This window comes from Papaver somniferum, chromosome 7, assembly GCF_003573695.1.
Source record: "Papaver somniferum cultivar HN1 chromosome 7, ASM357369v1, whole genome shotgun sequence".
NCBI lineage: Eukaryota > Viridiplantae > Streptophyta > Magnoliopsida > Ranunculales > Papaveraceae > Papaver > Papaver somniferum.
In genome coordinates this window covers 26,502,505-26,526,359 of record NC_039364.1, presented here as the reverse complement: position 1 = coordinate 26,526,359, position 23,855 = coordinate 26,502,505, and the positions used below count along the sequence as shown (strand labels likewise).

General features: G+C 36.9%; 1 protein-coding gene across 1 annotated transcript; it reads right to left on the bottom strand.

Annotated features, from left to right (window-relative positions):
* Positions 1-502: 502 nt before the first annotated feature.
* Positions 503-17,820, bottom strand: LOC113296764. Its single transcript, XM_026545091.1, has 13 exons — positions 17,309-17,820; positions 16,843-17,210; positions 15,364-16,144; positions 14,701-14,904; positions 12,859-13,039; positions 9,987-11,764; positions 9,645-9,857; positions 6,524-8,809; positions 6,006-6,118; positions 5,467-5,872; positions 4,008-4,325; positions 2,650-2,907; positions 503-1,739 (listed from the first exon to the last, which is right to left on the bottom strand). Exons 1-13 carry the CDS (start codon positions 17,771-17,773, stop codon positions 693-695), a joined length of 8,418 nt encoding a protein of 2,805 aa, XP_026400876.1. The 5' UTR covers positions 17,774-17,820; the 3' UTR covers positions 503-692.
* Positions 17,821-23,855: the final 6,035 nt, after the last annotated feature.

Here is a 23,855-nt window from a genome sequence, read left to right as displayed (position 1 = left end):
GTTAACACTTATCATAGATTCATATACAGAGATCAACAAATGATGTGTGTTGGTCAGTTATGAAGAATATCAAATCATCTCGAGACGAACGTGTACCGACTCTAAAAACAATGATAGATATGGGAAAGGTATCGTGATGGCTTACCACCTGCAGTAAAATTTATCGGAAGCTTAATGGCCTCAAAACAGACAAACGCTGCTGGTTGGAAATCAAAGACGATACTAATCTGTGGAACTAAAAGATCACTATCATTCACGAAATTAAGCTATGATATGCTATCTTCCCCTTCAAAACAATGTTTCAGTATTTCCTAATTGATGGTTTTTCCTAATCAATGGTTTTCCGATAAATTCCTAATCAATGGTTTTCCGATAAAAAGAATCATAACAGTTATAGTCAAATTTAATTTGACTTTTATAGGTGGTAAACAGGAAAAACTAGAATTCAGAACTAGAACTACTTTAGAAATTGGAGGTGGGTGGTAAATAGGAAAAGCATGGGTGATGAATAGGTGAAACCAAAACTAAAACTTGCAACTTTACAGCATTTTTCTTCTACTCTTATACGTTATACTGTACAATATTGACATCACTGCCATGCCGAAAAGCTTTACTACCAAAAGTTACTGATACGAGAAGAAAAAATTTCTAATCACTGGTTAAATCTTGACTACGCAATTTTAACATGGCCACTAAGAAGCAAGGTTAGGCTTTCTATAACCTGTTGACATCAAAACCGTCAATTTCAACATGCCTTGCTGGCATAGCCTCGCTGGGTTCTTGAACACTGTTACTTTTGTATTGTTCAAATCTAACAAAGCAACATGCAAGATGCTGAAACGTTCCCCCTTCTCGGTTGCAAATTGCCATTCCCTCGGTGATATATTAAACCAGTCTTTCGTTGGAGACCTGGTTGCTTTAACCTCGATGTATTCTATGTTGTTTCCATCCTTCCCCAGAAGGATATCGTACGGTGAACCCGTCTCTGTTTCTCTATTCACCCAATTAACTACTTCCTCCCCAAGCTTTTCTACCAAGTACTTGAAAGCTACAAACTCTCCCAACCTCCCAGTTACAGCTGCTTGGTGCTCATTGGGTGTACTAAAAGGAAGCGGATCTTTCTCATTTAATGCTACTTCTGAAGAACTACAGCCTGCGCTTTCCGTCTTAACACCACCAAGTTGTAAACCTTCCATAGCCTTAGGTTCTTGCAGACTTGCCTCCATGTGTGCTACTGTATCATCTAGGATAATCCAATCAAAACCAACTCCAATAGGAATTCCATGCTTATCAGTGTATGATGTCATAACTTCAGGTTTTCCTTCTTTCTGACAATGACTTTCATTTGGTGGAATGGTTGACGATGGACTTGTAATTGGCTTATTTGCTGGAGCAGAAGAACAAGTTGAATCAACTCGCTTTCTTTTGGACTTTGACTGTTTCTTTCCATTTACCATACCTGAGGAACAAGCTGTTTGTGAAATCTCAAGATCTTCCTTGGGTGGGGATAATGATGAAAGAGACCAAATAGGTTCATTATCAGGAAGTTTAGGGATATTCTGACTATTTACAACAAAGAACTCTATTTGCTCTTCGGTGCAGCCTGATTCAGCCATGGATGCTATCATGTGAAGGAAATTAGCAAGGTGTAATTCAGGGATTCCATGGTAGAATAAGCGAGAAAGTTCTAGGAATATCGAGTGGGAGTCAGCCTTCTGCTTTATGTACAGGACATTCTTCTGCAAAATTACAAATAAAAGAAATATGGGTTACATAATTTAAACAAAAAGAAAATTTCTTAAGCTTTTCCATCCGTTCTTTAAATAAGAATTGTTTCTCAAACTAGAAAATCTTTCACTTCTAAATGCATTTTAGATTGCTTCCCTTATCTGAAGTAAACACGTAAAGGCTCATTACTTCCTTACTACGTAAATTTTAGTCACAGGCGCAACACGAAGCCAACGTCATTGACCAGCATGGGATATGCATGAAAAACCTATAATCATTGTGTGATCATGTAAATACGAAACCAAGACTGCCTTGGAAACCCAAACCTATAATAATCATTATGTGATCATGTAAATACGAAACCAAAACTGCCTGAGAAATCCTTATGCCACTGGCTATCAAACTTCCGGATCATTTGAGGTTAAAAAAATGCCTGCCTGGTTTTGACAAAAACTTGCAACACTGGATGGTAGAGAAGAAAATTGGGATTTAATGTATTGGGTTGAATACCAACCAATAAGTAGGATGCTGAAGGGTAAAACCGATCAACCTTTTGGATTCATAATACATGGAATGGTGAAGGATTTCAAAAGTTTAACCATATTAAATGACATTGTGTAGTATCTGTGGTTTTAGAAGAGCTAGCAAACATTAATATAATCATCAGGGATTCTCATATGTACACTAAGTTTCTAGCACCAGCTTCACCTGTTTACTTTTTAATAAGAAGTCGACACTAAAACATATTGGGCATAAATGGTTCTGTGCTTTTGCTTAACAGGGCCGACTCAGTAGATCCAGAATGTTTCCAGGAAAACCACTGAAAGATTAAATGCTATATATTTGAAGGAAAAGAAACCCGAAGTGGCGCCCGCCGACGTCACATGTACAAAAAAAAAAAAAGCAGTTCAGCTCACATACCTGGAGAAGACATCTGCACTTCAAGCATTTATTAGATGCAGTCTTGCAACCTTCCAAGTTATACCTGTAAGATAGCTTTTTAACCACAACGATTTGTAGTTGACTCAAATTTTCCCCTCCAGACTGCTTGAGTTGAAGGTACTGATCAGGGTGTGATTTGTAGATATAGCGCTGAGCAAAAGGAAGAACACGGTCCATCAATAAAGCTTTACTTGTAAAATCTTCCACACCTTCATATACTGCTATACGAGTTACGACCTACACATAGGAAATGGAGCAAATTGTTAACTTCAAGGAGAAAGAGAGAATGGAAAAATCTAATGACTGTTCATGTTAAAATGTGGAGGAAGCCTGCAATAGCAGTGTAAGAAATACAGAAACACAGAAGGTAGAGATCATCTACAATGATTTATGGTACTTAAACCAGATAAAAAGCCGTAGGCTCAACTGATCTTATCCTTTTCCATCAAATGCTGACTCACAGTTCTCATGTTTCTGACGACACATGCAGAGAATGAGACAAATTTGTAAAATCCACAGACTATTCTTGGAACTCTCACAGATGAATACAACTAATACCTGTCATTACTGCCACAGCCTAACCAATCAACAATTACATGCATCATTTATCCAAAGATACAACAATAAGTCCACCAGAAAGTACAAGTTTTTATGCAAGATAATAGTTCTAAAATCTTACTAAAAGAAGAAAAGATGTCAACATAACAAAGCTCCCATGATGGTAAAAGAGTGACATTGTCAAAACAATGCCAAAAACATTATCCTGGTCATAAAGTACCTCTGGAAATTGATACTTTTACATTAATTATTTTTTGTAAAACGGATTAATGTGACATTTTCATACAGTGAATACAGTGAAAGTGTATCTAATCAAAAAATAAAATTCTGGTATACTCGACTTGAGCTAATATAGAGATGATGAAAATCTGAAAGACCAACTAATTCACCTATTCAGTAGATTTCTGTGCTAATGTCATATGCAGCAAACCCATGTTTCTTCATATAACTAGCAAACTCAATCCATATAATTTAACGGTTAAGATCTTTAGAAGCACAAAAGTGAGGGTTGAGCATTCAGCTTTCACGTTCATTTAGACTCTAAACGAATAAATAGATTGGCTTATAATTAATCCATGTCAAATACCAAATACCAGAGTCATAGCATTAACACAAAAGCTTGGGCCCATTTTCTAAAGTGCCCGACTCAAAATTTGACCTTGCTATGATAAATGAACAGGTCAGCTACTACTAGTACTAGACCAAATAAAACTTAGAGAATGTGTAACTTTGATTAACGCATAAATCTATTCTTGCTGCTGAATGGATAAAAGTATTACCTCAGAAAGAGACGGAACTCCAATAGCCTGCATGAACATAGAGAATTTTTCTGGGAGCATTTTTTTCTCATCATTGCTAAGTTCTCCAAAGTTTAAGAAACAAATTTTGTCAGATATTGTAAATTGCTGTTTTAGTTGCTCATCATCACACCAACAGACCAGGCCAAATTTACGCTGAAGTGAAACCCATTTATCCTGTACAGTCGGAAGAACTGTATTTTTCTTTTTCTGAAGAAATTCCTTCAAGTAAAGAACATCCATGGCCCCCAGCAAGCCAGATTTTAAATCATTTGCCCACTTCAAAAAAACTCTAAAAACCTGATAGCACATTAAAAGAAGTGTTCAGGTAAACCGTAACTTAATAAAACGTACTTGGTACCACCCCTGATACTCAAAAACATCAAAAACCTCATTATCACAAGGAAACCTGAAGCTTCTAAGAAAAAACGCATAAACATAACTAACAAAGCTCACCACAGTATTCAATGAGCAAAAAAATATTACTATACATTTCCTAATCTGCGCTGGGGCAGCCAATGGACCCCATTGAGGAATCAAACATACCTCAGTTCACAACTATGATATTCCCTATATTCTTTAGAACCCATAAGAAAGCCCTAATGTGATCCGTCTAGTAAGTCAACCATGCATTGGAGTTTTAAGTGATTAACATCAATGCTTCCCTTCAAGAGTGTACTGTCCTGTAACACACCAGGTACAGCATGATTATCATTTACATGACCCCTCAGTCATCACAATGACAATTCAAGGAAGCCGATCCAAGTAGCCAACCTCAGGCAACATATCACAATCTATAATACTCACTCACATATTAGTTCACCATCTCCATTTACTTATGACTCCTAATTCCCAACTTACCACGCTATCTTATATAGTTATATGCTAATTTCAGTACACTAATATCCATAAGCTAGCAGAAGACATTATTAACTTCTCACACATCAGCCCATGGAATGATATCAACATCAATCAATAGACTGCCATCTACATTGCAGTAACACTTACGCCTTACGGAGTCCGACCTAACCTAAACCACTCTGATCAAGTCAATTAAAATCAAGTATTATACTTCTTATTTTTCTTAATCCAGTATTGAACAAATCAACGTTAAAAATATAGGTTAAGATGGGTTCAGCCTGCTGCTGAAAGGTTTTCTTTTCCAACCAAAGCCCGAACTCTCTCCTACCACAGGTTTTTTTTTATCTACCTCCAGGTCTATATAGTTTAAATAAAAGATTAATTTCAAAAATAATAAAAACCTAAGGTATTTAGCTATTTTAACCAACCGTTTGAGGGTGGAAGAGATAACCACACCCCAACTCAAACAAATCACCACCAAAACAAAACAGCTTATACCCCACAGCTACGACACTAACTAAACAAAAATGGTAAAAAATAGAGGGCATACAACTTGATTTTAATACGCATAGATACTTACTGCAGTAGCAGCCTGTGAAGGCAGAGCAACGTTTGATAACTGTAGCAAGATCTGGATATAGTTCTTAAAAGGAGGGATCTCGCGTACCCTACACTCATCCACAAAAAAATCATGAAAACCATGATAAACTTGTGCCAGTGTGTTGATTAGATGGCAGTTAGACCCGTTAATTAAGCCATGCTGAAGAAGCAGCGCTTTTGCTAAGTCCACAGATCCAGTTGGGTCGTGCCAATACACATCATCTCGAGACAAAAACATGCCCTTCACCATACTCTCGTGTCCCGACACAGCTTCATATGGAACAAATATTGAAGGCCTTGAACTGAACTCCTCTAAAATTTTACCCTTGGAACTCTCTATCATCGCATCCCATACGAACGAATAAAACTTCGACATTTGTGTAATGCTGCCATAGAATGAAACATGTATGTTAAAGAAACTAAAAAAATAGCAACTCAATGAACTTACTACTCATGTTCTCAATGAGAAGCAACTCACAGATCTATCAACCCCTACATATAGAAAAGATGTGTCCATACCTCGCTTTGAAAGGAGTCTTGCATCTTCTCCATGTATGGAGAATTCGCAACGCATCATCAAGGGCAACTTGGGTTTTAAAACCAGCGTCACGTATCAATTTTCTGCTCTTCACCTGTTTTCAAAGAGAGTTTAAGCCAACAAGGCAGATAGCATCAACAACAGACACCACCTAAATATTTCTGATCCAACGGAAGACGTTGCTTATATTAGTATGACCACTAAATTCGAAAGACCTACACATAAAAAAAATTTGAATGCCCCGAACGGAATTCTAGGAGCCATATGGGGATGAAAGATATTTTTTGGTTGGCATGCCTTAATCACCACAGAGATCATAGTCGATAAAATATTGTTCAAACACCTTTTAAGGTTTCTTGAAGCATTCCTGTCCACAACTGCCTTGTGACTATTACTAGTATTATAACGACGAACCTAAAGGCCATTGAAGGGGTACGGCAAACTCTAAATGGGAAATCAAAATTTTAATTTGTGGGAAGAATTAGGAAAGAACACTAACCTGTGGCACAGCATATGGTGCACCATCTCCAAGGATAGACCGGACAGCCTCACAATCGATGAATAAGTCTTTAGGATAGTGAAGCTCTTGATCTGTACTCGATACTACCCACTGAACACCGTGAATGCTCTTAATGAACGACGACTCAAATGGTATCCCATCCTCGTTCGGTTTTGAAATGCAGCAACCTGTTACTTTTGAAGCAAAACAATCATCCCACATATCATCAAGAACTTCCAGCAAATACTTACATTTTCCATGATTCTTCTGTGAGGATAAAGTAAATAGTAAGCAAACCAACTCCGCTGACTCCCAATCTTTAAGTACTAAACCAGGAGAAATATGGATTTCATTGTGATCCAAGTTCAGGGGAAGACCAGCTTCATTCTTCTCAACTTGAATTATTTTAACAAAATCAGTAATGCCAAGTTCCTGGAAAAATTCTCTCCAGTTCATTAAACCAAACAATGGTGACGTGCTGATGTTTGCATGTCTCAAGTATCTAACGTCAACTTCATGCCAATTAGATTCCACATCCACGGCATCAAGTAACTTGCTCACATCTACCGGATTCCCGTACTCCATGCTGAAATGTAAATATATTTCATGGGGTCTTTTATAGCCATGATTTGTCAGGATAAAAGCTTTGGTTCTTAATTCAGAGATAATGTATTCCCGTTCAACGCAGCATCTAGGGCAACTAGACTGAAGGTGGAGCATTAAAAAGGATACATATTCTGTCATCAAAATATCATCTCTCTCTGTGGGTATATCATCCGTAATTGCTGGTAAAATGTGCACCACTATAATATCATGCGCAGAGAGCCGTCGAACACCTATTCTGTTTAACATTCTTATGCAATTCTCCACCTGCATCTGTGTGTCACTGCTCTTATCCTCGGATGGTGAAGAGAGGAAAGCAGGATTTACGGTACGAAGTTTTGCATATAAACTAGGGCAAAAATCAGGACCATGCAAACCTTCAAATCCAATGTCATCAGAAGGTAACCATATCGAACCTTCAGCCACAGAGCTATATGTTCCGTCTGAAAGTGGAATGAACGGTATTCTCGCAAGTCTCTTAAAAATATCTGAAACTTCTACTCTAGCAGTTGAACTAATCACCAGCATAGAGTAAAGTGAACTGAGACACGACGAAAACCACTCCAACCCCATTGATTTTATACCACCATAATCAGCTTGTTGACATACTGATGACATAACATCAACCAGGATTTTGGGTCCATATTCTTCGATGCCTAAAGCATTTGCTAAAGAATCGGACAAAACTACATCCTTATCCAAGTAACCGAGCCCGAGATGCTGTTTTAGAAGTCTATCAGGTAAAAGATTGCGAGCTTGTTCATCCCAACCTCTGAGGGCCTTGCATGGTGGAACCCATTCCTTCTCATTATGTCCTTCCAAGAGCATACAGTTTGAAGCACGTAGTTTAGACATAATAATGAGAGGAAGATGCGACAAAGATCCATGAACTTCCCCCACAAGTGGAACATAACTCAAATAGCTCGTCAAAGCTATCCCTGGACTCTCTCTAAAGCAAGGGATGGCACAGAAGGATCTCTGTGCACTGACAAACAAATTTGGAACCTCCGACAACAACCACTGGTTCCAAGCACTATCTCCGTCAATCTCTTCCCTAGATGAAGGAAGAACAAAATCTCCTTGAAGAATAAACTTCAGACCATATGTTCTTAGAGGAAGAAAAGCGAAGACAGGTTGTTGCTCTAAGTGTGGTTTGTATTGTCCACTGGCCAACTCATCTAGGGTGAAGGCTATAGCAATCTCTGTAGTTTGAACATCAGGCCGAATGACACTAGCATCCAACTTCTGAGATGCTACAAACCAACTTGTTTTTTCTTTTCCCTGAGAAACTCTTATGATGCCGCCTCCTAAACTTTCTCTTCTCATGACAAAGTATTCACTCGTGAACAAATTCACAAGCTTTATACATCGAAGGCGATGAAGAAACAGTAGCAAGGAGGGGTGAAGATCTGAAAACACGGATAAGATAGAGCTTATGTCTGTTCCTTCTTTTAGTTTTCGTTTGAAAGGAAGAATGATGCAAGTCTTCCACTGGCTGCTGCCACTAGACCGCCTGATGTTATTATCATCGGTCCCATCAACAACTTCGCTAGGGATAAGTTTCTCATAAAAGTCAATGTCGCAAGGAGAGACAACTGTGGGCAAAACAAAACCAATATGACCTTCACTTGTGTCAAACTTGACATGAAACCCATTGGAATGAATCTCTGGAGCATCGGTAACCTAGAAATATACAATCAGTTTCAATTAAGGTTAGAGCCATTCATTATTAAGCCAACATGAAGTTTAAATCTTAACCACTTATGAACGAGAGCAGAATGCATTACAAACTAAGACGCAAAAATCTCGGAGATACCCTAATTTACTGGTGAAGATGACATATAAATATCTCAAGTAACAATATCACTACATTTTGGACTTGGCTATCTGACCCTTCCAGTGATATAAGCTTCCTGTGCTGAGTACCCTTTTCATTACTTAATAACATAAAGTACCATCACATATCATTTTATGTTAACAAATACAATAAGAAAGAGTTATTTAAGTTGAACATTTGCACCATTTCTGGTATCATGGTACAGTATACATACAATGTACCCATGCGTCACGGGGTTAATTGATTAAAACTCATTTAATTTGAGAAATTTTCTTTTACATAATAAGTTTGCACCTTTGCACCAAGAGCACTTCTAGGGTGCTGCTTGCTAGCATTTCTCTTAGAGTTGAGAATTTGCATCTTTTCTAGTATCATATGATAGTATAATTTACAATATACCTAATTCTACTGACGAACTATCGGAGCTAACATTTTACTGAGTTTTGCATCATTAAGAGCACTGTTGCAAAACTATTTAATTAGCTTTACAAGATGTCCTGCAACCATGATCTTAACTGACCTTACTCTCGACTCAGCAATTATGATAGCTAAAACATTCAAGCAAACAAATAACCACCACTAAAAATATAGAAAAAGAACCGAAGAAAGGATTCCTGGCTAAAAAGAGTGATAAGAGTTAATAAACTTCCATATTTTGAAAAAATGCTCTTTTCTACTTACCCTGAAAACTGATTTGAAGCCTATGCCCTTCTGCCCTATATATCCAGCAATGGACCCACCTTTTGTTGAATTGCCGACATCACAAAGAGCTCTAACGTTTTGAGCAGAAAAGCCTTGTTCGTTATTTAGCACAGCAGTGCCACTAGCCTGAAGAATGAAAACAAGAGTAGGTTCCACGCTTTCAGGGTAAACATTATCGTCTGCATTTTGAACCTGAAGAACAAAGAAAATCAGTTACATCAAAACAGATCCCTGATAGCAGAACAGTTGTGTGATGCATCTTCTGCATATCTATTGCCGTTTATGAAAACAAACATCTGTAGAAAAACAATAAACACCCACCAGCTCGAGAAGAAAATGAGAATCCCGTGAATATAACTCTCGTGAAAGACAGTGAAGAGCCCTCCCTAGACGAGCATGCTGCTTCTTTAACATGTTCATCTCAGCATGTGAAAGATTTGGGATTAGACCAAATTCCTCACGCCTAATAGATTCAATAACACTGGTCGCATCCTCATTCTCATCATATTTGGATGAAGCTCTTACAAAGCCGTCATACATATCTTTATTAGACACTTCGCTTAGATCTCTCTGAACACAGACATCACTATGGTGAATGTCTGCCTCAGAAAAATCCTGACTCTTCAATGCTTTCAGTTCATCCAATGCGTCCGTGCTAGATCCAGGAAATGAGACTAAATTGTTTGTCTTCACAAGGGATACAAGCAATTCATTGGTGCCACTAGAACAAAATGTATGGTAGTCACCAATCCATTCCACTATACCAAGAGTCAACCCAATGTCATGAAGCATCATACGTTGATTAATTTGGGTGCATTCATGTAAAATAGCTGAAGGACCAGTTCCAGTAAGAGACTTGAATCCTGAAAGAAATATATCTGCTGCAAAACTGCAAAATTCAGGAGGTAGGCAACCAAGAATATCGAGAACGAACCTTGACACAACAGAAATTGCTTTATTAACTCCAAATGTTCCTTCGCTCAAATCTTGGCTTTCCATAATTTGTGAAATAGTACCCACAGGGTTAAGAGGAAGTGGGATGCGCTCAGTTTGTCCGCAACATACTTGGTTTGCTCTCAAGGCTTCTTCATGAATTTGAAGATCCCGATAATTTGTAACTTCAGCAGAGTTTAAAGAATTCTTTAGGATGACTTCAATTGCTTGGCGCGCATGGGACCTAAGAAGGGACATCGGAACTTGCTTGTCCCCTCCATACAAAGAAACCAAAGACAGCAATTTTACAGCTGTTTCGAAAGAAGACCCTTGGAGTGCAGCTGCCAAGAAGTCGTCTATGGTGACAGAGTGATCGACTCGAATTATTTTCCCATCTTTTGTCACTAAGCACATCAACTCTTTAGTGTGAACTACATTTAACAACCAATCTGCAAGAGGACCAAGTGAAGGACCAAATATAAGGTCCCAATGAGACCATGATAAAAGATCGGTTAACATTGGTGCTCTGAGCAAGCACTTGAGTGCATCCTTAGACGAAACAGATCCAAGAACCCCACACTTAAGCCCTAAATCAGACTTCAAACCAGTTGTACCCTCCAGCAAATGGCATGCAGATGGTGCGTCCAAATAACATGAGCGCAACAAAGTAGCAGAAAATAAAACACAACTGGAAAAGTTACCACGACCCTGCTTCTTCAAAAATTCAGCCATGTCTTCCAAGAGATCGTCACCACCAATTTCTAAGCTGATTGTAGGGAATTGTTTTCTTAGTAGAAAAGATATGTGGTGCTTTGTTATTACACCGTTCACCCACAAGCTACTAGCAGCTTGCGATAGCAACAGTATCAGCTGCTGCCCAAGCATGGTTACCTCCAGAAGAGACTTCTTCCTTAAATCTCCAGTAAATCTTCCATATAGTTCATAAGGAAGTTGAGAGGAGTTTGCCTCCAAAAATTTGAAGAATGCACCATGACCTAGAGTGTCAAAGTCCTTGACCGAAAATTGCTTTGTCAACCATACCTCGCAATCCCGTAACCTTCTTGAGCAATCAAGTAGGTTGTCCAGCGGGGAATCTGCTTCCTTAGTGCAATGATTCATTTCGAAATATGTCCCAACTTTCTTCAAAATCCCATCAACAGTCAGACCTGCAGAAATATTTCAGAAGATACATGAAGGTTCTTATTAAGTTTACAAACATGAAACCACGTATGAAACCCATATTTCACAAAATTTATTAAGAATGCGACAGACCAATACATACAGGTATATAAAGAAACAAAGATACTCAAACAGTGTAGGATGCTGACAGATTCTAATTCAACCCAGTAATATAGGATTTAACAAAACAAATTAGTGTCTTCCAGGATGAGCGGATCGCATAACTCACCAAAACTTTAAGTATTTGATTTTAACAGAAGTGATGCATATTAAACAATTTCTTTTTTTAATGCATCTAGTGGCGACAATACAATAAATCTTTTTTTCAAGTTCTTTTTGGGGTTGCCTTGACCCCTTTTTCTTGTTCTCTTAGTAATTAACTAATCTTAGCTGGTAATAAGAAATTCTGACTTAGCAAAAAAAAAATGGCCATAACAACTCCTACACAGCTTATAAATCTCCTCAAGTTTCCTGTGCGCTATATCAGGGACAGCAGAAAATCATTTTCACCTTCCCAGTTACTATGCAGGTTGCAATACCATATGTCTAATCTGGGTTGAATTTGGAACCCTCAACCAGGTTCAAATGATGTGTTTGGGCAGTAAAAGTCTGGTACAGTGGTATATCCTCTAGACATATTCTCATATAGCAATAACTGTAATCAAGACCTATTATTTTAACGACTATTAGCCAATACAGTTGATGCAGATCCAGATAAGATGCAGCACTTAACGTGTCCCTCATCAATCAAGATTTGTGCCACAAAATCAAACCGGTCCAACTCAGACAACTCACAGTTAGGTAAGCTTTTAAAAGAAACCAAAGAAAAATGATTTTTATTTTATTTTATTTAGATATTATTCTAACATGCAATCCAATCCAATCCACTGACCACTTTCTTAAGAAAAAACTTTAAACCTAAGAAATGCATCATACTAAACCGAAAAAGAAACTAATAAGTGAAACTTGAAAGCGGTAGTTGAAGGAGATATACCCTCCAATAGTCCCATAAATAAACCCAAGGATCACAAGACTGAAGGAGGAGAAAAATTGTGCAAGATTTAATACAAACATCACTCACTGTATTCAGGTTGAGAAGAGCACTCATTTGCAGATAATGAGTCTGTCTTACTCAAAATTTCAGCTTCCCTCCTTTTCCAATCAGTGAAAGAAGAGAAAGTTGGAGTCCTACATCCATGTTGTCCCATAGTTTGTGAAGTATCATAGACATTATCCCACATCCCGCATTTAATAGATCTAATCTGCAATATCAGTATCCAACTTCACTATTACATTTAAAGATGTATATATATATATATTTAGCGGTTACGTAAACCTTTTTAATGAGAGATATACACAATTGACTGAGGGGGTGGGAATAGAAAGAATGAATTTGTTAAATAACTAATGGAAAGAACAAAAAATGAAAAAAAAAAACAGGAAATGAAAGATCAGAAAGGAGAGACCAGCTAACTGTGAATAGGGAAATCAAAGTAACATTAAGCCTGAATTTTGGTTCACTGCAATTGTTTTTTGATGCTACTGACCATCTTTCTTACTGTTTTACTTGTAGTTGTTGGTAAAAGTAATCATAATCATAATGCATTCTGTTATATCAAATCCATAAATTGGTAATAATTCATGAAAATAATAATGCACTTCTCTAACATTCGATTGTCATGGATAAATCTTCCTAAGGGCCACTTTTCAGAATGTACCTTTTGGATAAAACCAAAAGAGGTACCTTCCTATTTGCAGAGGGTCCCCAGAATGCACTGCAAAATCCATTTAAGGATGTGTCCCAGTCCTCTCAAGGACAAGTCTTCTTAAGGACGGGCCCCATACTCTTGACGACAACATTGACGTTGTCTTCATGAAGATTTCCTTCTTCTCAATATCGGAGACCCTGTCCTCTTGATGAGGAACAGGCCCAGGTCCTCTTACGGATGACTTCCACTTCAGGACAAGTCTAGAGTATGACAATCCATCACGTTAAGGACTAACTAACATGTTCAAATCTTCGCTCTATGAGACTTCAACATGCATGTTACTATGTTAGTATCACCATACTAACATTCGACACTCATATATTTTTGGTACAAGCTAGTAATATACATGAACAAACTCTTAATAACATGTTGACATTAACATCACTCTAAAGTTAATGTACTACACATGTTAGCATGTTCATGACAAGATCTGGGAGCCCACTAACACTTCAGAGTGCTCTACAGGTTATGGCTTGGCAGTTTTACAGCAGTGATTAAGCCACAACAGACCTTTCACAACAGGTCGAAAGAGAGTACACTGGTAGTGCTGTAACTGTACGGCCAGTGGGTACGAAAACCACCCAGTCTCTACAAATTACAACTTCCATGATGAGAGGTACCGATTAACCTGCGATGACATCCACTCACTAACTATGAGTATCGGTACTATGTTGCCTGGGACCGGCAGCTCACGCATTGCCACCGAGGATATAGTCATTGGAGTTCAGTCACCATGGTACAAGTGCATTATATGTACCGTGGCCGAATTCTATCACAAACAAGAAATAATTCGCCTAAATTAATAAGTAGTACTAACTTACTAACAGCTAATAATTTTAGACCAGGTATCAGAGCAACACAATCCAAAATAAAAGGAAAAAAAAATGCCAGATACCAAGCAGTATAAGAAGTTCTAGCTCCAAAGCGCCTCAGATTCCTCTGGGTGACACTAAGCGGGTGCCTAGATGTGCATAAGCAACAAACACCCGAAAAGGAGGATCTGACCTGAAGCAAATCACTTGAAGCCAAAACTGAGCACCAACATATATCCGCAAGGGGAAAAAAAAAGTTGCAGCATCAAAGAGGATGCGCTGCTCACATATTTCGAGACATTATAACAAAATCAAATGGAGGGAGAGAGGAAGCCAACTTACAGCGACATTCAATAATCCAATACACGGATAAGTTGAAGTTAATGATTTTATTTGCCTTCTTAGACATTGTAATGCATAAACTGAAATTTTCTTTCTTCCTTGAGATGATTTTATTTGCCTTCTTAGACGCTGTAATGCATAAACTGAAATTTTCTTTCTTCCTTGAGATGGCGCATTATAAAAGTTGATCATCCTTTCAAAAACCTACAAAAAAAAAAAAGTTTGACATGTAAGGCACCTAACTGGAACTGGATGACCATCCTCCTAAAGGCCTTCAGGATACATCTTATGCAAATTCTTCCTATACTATTTCCAGACCACTAACTTATTGCATGTTATCAATAAACAGGGAGTGGTAACTAATCATTGTTTGCAAAGCATAAGAGCATGAACTGTATGCATGCATACCAAATTTGGCACAATGACAAAACATCTGTGTAAAGATAAAAATGTACAGGTACAAGCTTTAGACTATCTTTGTCTTATGTAAATATCTTAGGAGCAATTGTCAATATAAAAATCATCCAAAACAGATTACCTAGAACACTGAACAATTGTAAGTGATAAACATATATCAGCAAAGAATGGGCAGTTTTACTTAGCATATTTTGGAAGTAAGATGACAATACAAGGAAATCAAGGTTTGAATGAAAGCAGATATACCTCGTCAACAGAATGCACCTGGCATGCGTCCTTCCACGTGCTTATGAACTTATTCACAGTATCATCAGTTAGAACAAGGTTACAATTATCCACAGCACTAAAATCTGCCATTTCAATCTGAGCATCGGGTGATCTTTCACCAGCATTCTCTTCAAGACAATTCCCAAAGTCATCCCCAACACCACGGTCAGCAGAAGAACGGCTATTGTGCATTGCAGTAGGAAAATCGGGATTCTTAATGATCCTTGGATCTGACTTATACCTTTTAGAACTCCTAGACAAAGAGTCGTTCGTAAACGGATAACAGAATCTCGCTTTCTTATCAGATGACTTTTTATTTGGGTCATAACTTAAGGGATCTATAGAAGGAGAACACTCATTCACTTCAACTCCAAATCCTCCATTTTGTTCTTCAGATGTAGATGGTAAAGGGTAACTATCAACATGTTGATCTGAATATTTTCTATCTTTTGATGACATTTTACCATGACTACTTAAAATAAGATCACTATCCGTGCTATTAATAATATTATTATCACTTAAATCCTCCAAACGCTTGCTAGCTAAATCAGAATGTATAGGAATCGGAGAGAACGACTTGACATGTTGAGTGCTGAATTTGTCCAGCAACTTTTTCTCTGAAGTAATAGCAGGTTGGTTTGAAACTTCATCTTTCACTTTTTTGTTATGATCGATGGACTTCTGTTTCAGTGCTTGAGCAGAACTCTTTAGTATCTCCCCTTCTGCTTTGCTTGCATCTCGGATATAATTTACATAAGGTCTGTGGATAGTAAAAGAATATCAAAGTCAGACCATTAATGCTACATATGTAAATATTTACATTGCAGAAAAATACAAACAATTAACAAAAAGAACAAAGAAATATCTGTTTCTTGATTTCATGGCAAAAATGTCATGCAAGCTTTGGGTTTTTTATGAGGTCTAATTTTAGGTTCATCTTTTACAAACTAATACATAGAAACATTCCAGGGCTAAAAACAAATAAAACTGGCCAGGATGGAGTGGAAGGGAGTACCAACAAGAATTTGGTGTATATCCATTTATTAGAGTACAAACCAATAAGCATCTAAACCCTAAGAGAAATCACATTCCTATACAACAACTCTTTACTCTTCCTTTGCAAGAATTTTTTTTTATGTTGCATGACTTACATGATAACCTTATCTTCAGAAAATAGAGTTCATAAACTAACAGGAGGAATTTGGAAATATGATCACCCATGCTAATGGACCTTAGGCAAATGCTACACTAATTTGCTTCTTAACTAATCAGAAATAAATAATCTAATCTTTTAACCAATTAAGAACACTAAGTTGATCAAACAAAAAACAAACAGTTCAAAAACACACAACATTTGTACACGATTTATCTCCTGTTTATATGCCTTAGATAAATAACAAAAGAGATTTATTTCCTGTTTATATGCCTTAGATAAATAACAAAAGAGTAAGAACGTACTTCACGTACTGCGGAATCCTAACACCAAGCCTTGCTGGGTGTGCAACAGCTTCTTTACTTGCTAGAAACTGCAAGAACTTTTTTTTCTTGACACTTGTTATCTTATTTACTTCTTTACTTACTTCCCCATCACAAGAATGTACGAACTCGACAAGGTTAGTAACAATTGTTTCACTTGTTATCTTATGAACTTGTTTGACATCCGAAGGAACAGAAAAATATTGAAGAACAGCTGGATGCTTTAAGAGAGGTCCCAATTTTAGTCCTTCAAACTTTTCAACACCCTCATTTTTACAAATTGCAATCTCTAAATCATACACTGATGTAAATCTCCGCGCCAGAACGAAACAATCGATATATGAATTAACCTAAGCAAAGCAATCAAAACACAAACATACCATAATCAACTAACAAGTTAATACAAAAAGAAATACTAAAACTAAAATCAAGAGCAACAAAAAATTACCTTTGCTTCAGTGCTCATAAGAAGGCTCAACGAGGGAATTTGATGTATTTGAAAACCTAGTGAAGCCCATGAATCTACTTGAAGATATACAAGTGCAGCTTGAGAGACTCCCCATGCCGTAATAGTATCACCAATTGCAAGAAGATTCTCATGGGAATTCTTTACAGCGCTTTCAATTCTATCCAGAGTTTTATCGGGGTTTGAAGATGTAGGGTTAGTGTTGGGATGTTGTTGGATTGGAAAATTAGGGTTTCGGATATAAGGATTTTGGCGGTGAATATAGAGGTTTAGAGGAACTGATGAAGAAGAAGAAGAAGAAGAAGAAGAAGAAGAAGAAGAAGAAGAAAAAGGATGAGTTAGGAGGTGAGGGTTTTGGTTGAAAAAATCAGGGTTGATAGTATATTGTGGTGGCAAACCAGGAACGCCGCCGTACGGCGGCCGGAGATTGGGGTTGTTGCCGTACATGGGTACGGAGAAGGAGGAGAAGAAGAACAGCGGGAGAAAAGGGTTGATCTCTCTGTATCGGTGGTATACCCTACATCATATACCTTGGAGAAGATGTCGGCCAAAAAGATTTTCGTTCAGCTCCAACCCTAGTTAGTAAGTTCGCGAATGATTCGCGAATTTTTCCCTATCACGAATTTTACCGTCTTATTCGCGTATATTTACAACTCCGAACCCAAGTCGCGTATTATGTGGCATTTCCGGATTATTCGCGAATCGTTCACGAATTTTACGTATCCCGAATGATACGTCCGATTAATTCGCCATAAATTCTTTAGCTTTTACTTTTCAAAGACTCCACTTTTTGGGCTTTACTGCCTCCCGAACATACACGACCGGATATTAGACGTGTTGTAATTTTTATGAAACAAAAACGACTGAAGAGATTTGAAGGTGAAGGTGAGAGATCTCAAACTCACTAACCAAGCATCTAAACCACCATACGACGTCCTCTTGGATAACTAATGTTGTATATATTATTAATATCATCATATTGAGTTTATTTTTTCCTTAAATAACTCACACATATGCATAAAAATTGGTCTATGACCTTATAAATACAAATTATTTGTTATATATAGATACCGAATTTTCAGAGCCGAACTCACATTTATAAATCGAATTATACACGTACGTATGCCGTTCCGAATTAATGACGAATCACGTCCCGTTGACCGAATTTTGGACCGAATCTGGATTTTACAAAACCGTATAATACTCGTACGTTTGTCGTTCCGTACGTTTGCCGAATCCCGAATTGCTAACTAGGGCTCCAACAACGCGTGCCTCAATTAGTTTATTATTACGATGCCTGCTACGAGGGAGACCCGTTTTTCCCAAAGAACTACTCACTTTTTAAAATTAATTGCGAACTTAAGCACCAATATCGTTTATTTGAAAAAGTGCTCTGAGGATCGGGCGATTGCTGGGTCGACTCACACCGTGAATCGGTTTCAAAAAAAAATTTGAATCTTTGATTTTAATCTTCATTTTCACTTATTTGAATGATGGTTGTGGAATCAATCTCTCTTTAATCTTTTACTCATTTTTCAATTTACTTTAACCTAATTCTTATGGGTGTGTGAATTTGCAGATCTCTGATCAATCTTTCTGTGAGATTATCAATGGTGGATAACGTATGAAGATTACAGTTGGAGAAATAACATTGATGTTGATGGCTCAAATTAGTAGTTCAGAAGGTTGTCTTCAATTACCAGAGTATGAATCTTCAAAAAGTCTTCTATACAACACAACTACTCAAGTAAGAGCTTAATTAATCATTTTGAGAACAATCTTAGATGGGAAAGTTATCAGTCTGAATCAGAGCTTCAAATCAGTAAACCCAACCAGAAAATTCAAAAAAAATTGGCTCTCAAATCTTGGTCAATTATTTTCCGAGATTCTAGCTATCAATTCAGAGAATTTCAGTCAATTTCTTTGTTACCATTTTATTCAATATTCCCAAAATTTGCTCTCCGTGATAATAGAACTACTTATGGTTACAAACCAAAACTTTTTCTACTCCCATATCTAATGGAATCTAGGGTTACCCAAAATAATAGATTCTTAATTAGTTTGTTCAATATCCGCAGACCCTATCTTATGAAATTTTGGTGTATATATTCTGTGAAAAAGTTTATAGTTTCACACACCAAAAATCAATTTCTTAGAAAGAGCCAGATAATATACCTCTCTAAAAAAAATATGCCTTCACAATAAGGTGATCGTATCAATCACTTGTCTAGGCAACTGAGGAATGCAAAACTTGATTTAGCTGTTAATCAAAAAAGAATAGTTGGGTCAGCATAAATAATCAACAAAGCTGCAGATCAATGGACTTTTGGTATCTTAGGGAAATTGAAAGAGAAAACAAAAATGAAGATGAGGGTCATAAGATCAGAAATAAATTCTCTATGGGGAAAACATCATAACAAGGAGATAAGAATTATGGGACACAACTTGATGTTGGTTAGGCTAAACAGTGAAGCTGAAAGAGATGAAGTTATTGCAGATGGTCCTTGGTTAATTGATGGAGTTCTATTCCATGTTCAAAAATACTATAATCATATTCCACTGGAAGATTATGTCTTTGATAAGCAAGTTTTCACCTTACAATTCAAATACTTGAAGTTGGAGCATATGAATGTAGTTGTGATAGATGAAGCAATTGGATTTATGGGAAGAAAGATTTCAACTAAGCCAACTAATTGCAGACCTCGTGCAGAAAATACTATTAAAGCAAGAATTGAGGTTAATTTGAAGAAATCTTTTCTTAAAGGAGGCTGGTGGACAATGTATTTCAACTACAAAAATATCTATTCTTCTCAATGGTTCACCTACTAGTGATTATAGTCCTACTAGAGGCTTAAGGCAGGGGGATCCTCTATCCCCCTACCTCTTTATTATTTCTATGGACTATCTATCAAGACTTCTTGTGAATGCTGCTTCTAATCAAGTTTTTTCTGGTGTCAAAGCAGCTAGAAATTCCCCTGCAATTACCCATCTCTTATTTGCAGATGACATTCTCATTTTCACTAAGGCAGATAAGCACAATAATAAAGGTATTCTTGACACTCTTAATTACTTTGGTAAATACTCAGGTCAGTTGTTGAATCTTAGTAAGTCTAATGTTTATTTTAGAAATAACATTAGTCCTTCTTCTAGAATTGATCTCACTAGTGCTTTAGACATGATTGAGATGAAAGACACTGATAAATACTTAGGAGTGACTCTTTTGATTGGTAGAGATAAAACTAAAGCTTCTAAACCCATTGTTCAAAGCTTTAATGCTAGTCTTACTCCCTGGAAAGGAAAAAACATGAATTATGCAGCTAGATCTACTATGGTGAAGCATGTTTTAAATGCCCTTCCCACTCATCAAATGGGTGTTTTTAGAGTACCTAATACAACTTTCAATCAGCTAGACTCTATCCAGAGGCAATTCTGGTGAGGGAAAGATGGTAATCACAAGGGAATATACTTTATAGGCTGGGACAAACTTCAGATACCTAAAAGTCTATGAGGTCTAGGATTTAGAAATCTGAAGCATCTAAACACTGCTTTGCTTACTAAAGTTGCCTGGAATGCTTGTACTGATGATAACTCTCTTTGTTATAGAGTTCTCAAATCTAAATATGCTAGAGATGGGAGTATTCTTCACTTAGATAAACTTAAGGATGACCGTTCTTGGATCTGGAGAAGCTTATACTCTGGACTGCAAGTGGTGCAACAACACACTAGATGGATAGTGAGATGTGGCACCAAAGTAAACATTTGGCTAAATAGATGGGTTATTGATTTAAATAACCCACCGGTTTCAGTTGTTGGATTATCTAGTCTTATTAATTTTACTCTTGTATGTGACTTGTTCTTAGCTGGTACCAGACAATGGAATCGGAGATTGTTAATGCCCTTTTCTCCCAAGAGTGTGCCAATCTAATTCTCAATATGAGAATCCCTAATACAGGTGAAGATTCCATGATATGGATGTCAGATAGAAAAAGTAAGTTTTCTGTCAAAAGTGCTTATAATACTATTTGCACTAATGTTGTTAATTCCATTATAGCAAGTAGTACTATCCCACTGAAGTTTGGAAGAATTTGTGGAAATTCAAAGTTTTGCATAGAGTTCAAATTTTTATATGAAAATGTCTTAAGAAAATAGTTCTAACCAGAACTAAAATTGCTGGATACAAATAAGGCATAGAAACTCATTGTTGTTTCTGTAAAAACAACGAGGAAACTATGAATCATATATTTTTGGATTGCAGTTATAGTAGGGCAATATGGTTTTCTATAAATATCAATATTGGTCATATTAAGGAACAATATACTGATTTTGAACAATGGATTATAGGTTGGTTTCTTTTTGAGATTAATAATGGCTCTCCTTTATGTTTAAGTAATACATCCCAGATTTGCAGGTTTATGTGTACTATCTGGTACATATGGAAAGATAGGTGTTTAACAGTTTTTCAAGACATTAAACCAAATTTGCAGGTCACGGTGGCTAGAATTGGTTACTTGTATAATCAGTGTACTAATCTGAATTCCCAAAATCAAAAATCTACTACTAATGATTTGCAGATAAAGAGATGGAGGCCTCCAGAAAAGGATTTTGTCAAAATTAATATTGATGGCTCTTATATACCTCTTACTAAAAAGGGTAGTGTGGGACTAATCATAAGAAATTTTGCAGGCACTTGTCTAGGAGCAAGAGGGCTATGCTATGATGAGGAGGTAGAAGAGGAATTTGAAGCTGAGTATTTTTAATGCAAAGCTTTGGGAATAGCTGTGGAATGGCTAGAGGAACTTGGTATAACAAAGGCAATTTTTGAGCTGGACTGTGAAGCTGTAGTCAAATCATTAGCTGGAAATGATTTGCAGGTTCATTGGTACAATCAAAATTTAGTTCAAGATGTTAAAAACAAATTCAGTAGTAGTAGTTTTTGGTTTTGCAAGTCTATAAATAGACTTGGTTTTGTAGCCCATGAACTAGCTCAAAAAGCTAGACATCAGGCAATAAATTTCCAGTATTTAGATAACTTTCCAGAAGACATAATATCTCTGGTAAACAATAATTATTGTAAGGTTTAATATTCATCAATGAATCTCTTTTAGTATAAAAAAAGTATATATATATATATATATATATATATATTATCACTTTTTTAAGAAACCTATTATAAGGGCTCCAAGTTTTGGGTTTTGAGGGCTCATAAAAAGACAAAAATGGGTTATGAAATAGTAATCACAAAAACCCCTTATCTAACTATTTTATCTAAGGGCTAGAATACCCTCAATTAATTATTGTTAATGAAAATTAACTAAACTTCATTAGTTATTTGACTTATAGTCAAAAATCAAAGATCAATTTATTTACTTTTTTGCTTGAAGAAGAAGAAGAAGAAGTGAAGTTTTTCTCACTCCAAGTAATTCTAACGAGATCAACGAAGGATTCATTCCCCAAAGAACAATCCTCCAACTATAGAAAATCCTTCAATCCTGGGAATCATGTGAAGGTCGTCTCTGGTGCTCACAAGGGTTTTTGAACTATGAACACATTTTGATTGTTAATTAGTGTGTTGGTTGTATTCAGATCGGTGTCTTCACTGAGCATGTTGTGGACAACTCCGAAGTAACAACTGGGGTTACCAGTGTTGGGGGTTATGAGTTTCATGACCTTGTCATGCTTGAGTAAGAAAATGATATACGTTGTCTTAGTTCAAAAACCAAACCACAAGCCCTCCTACAGTGGGGAATTTTTTGTCGACGAAACCGTAAACTAAGGATATGGTTTGGACATGATACGTTCCACACCGTAGGTAAACCCAGTTCGGTGTGGTATTTATGAACTCCACACCGTAAGTGACTCTACGGAAGGAAACCAAGCTGTACTACGATGTGAATTTTTTTTCTGAATAATAATGAAGAAATTCAATTTAGCAATGTCAAGAGAACAATGGTTATAACATCAGTTTTTGGGTTAAGCAGAGATATTCATTATAGTTGGATTTTTACGATGAAATATCAATCTCTGTGTATAATAAAGTAAGATAAGTCTTTGGTGTGTATTGTTCCCTTGCCTCCATAAGATTCTTGTTGTTGCACTTAGACGAGCTCTTGATTCGCCTGAACCTAAAGTGATTACCATATACTGTTTATGGGGGGGTGGGGGGGAAAGAAAAAGAAAAAAGAGTTACGATGTGAAACAACAACCGTATGCGAAATATTTTATGGAAGAAAAGAAGAACTTACTGTTTGAAACATCAACCGCAAGGAAATACAGAAAAACCTAAGAAAATACAGGTTTCCCTTCGGCGTGAAAGATTGAATATTCTCCACCGTATAAAAAAGATACCGTTTGGAGTTCTTCCTATTCACTTCGTAAGTCAAGTCTACGGTTTAAAAACTAAGATTTTTCTCGCAGTAGGAAATTCTGAAATTGAATTTTGAAACCCAAAATTCATCCGATGGTGGTGGATTGCTTATATGTGATTCCAACTTTGGACTTAGATTCTTGTTTCATCCATCTCATCCTATAC

What these genes read in the sequence shown, in the direction of transcription:
- LOC113296764 (XM_026545091.1), bottom strand. Translation starts at nt 17,773, where the DNA reads ATGTACGGCAACAACCCCAATCTCCGGCCGCCGTACGGCGGCGTTCCT. An exon ending in CTCTTCTCAACCTGAATACA is followed by an intron (nt 11,765 to 12,858) that starts GTGAGTGATGTT and finishes ATATTTCTGCAG; the next exon opens with GTCTGACTGTTGATGGGATT. An exon ending in CACCATATGCTGTGCCACAG is followed by an intron (nt 6,119 to 6,523) that starts GTTAGTGTTCTT and finishes CTTTGAAAACAG; the next exon opens with GTGAAGAGCAGAAAATTGAT.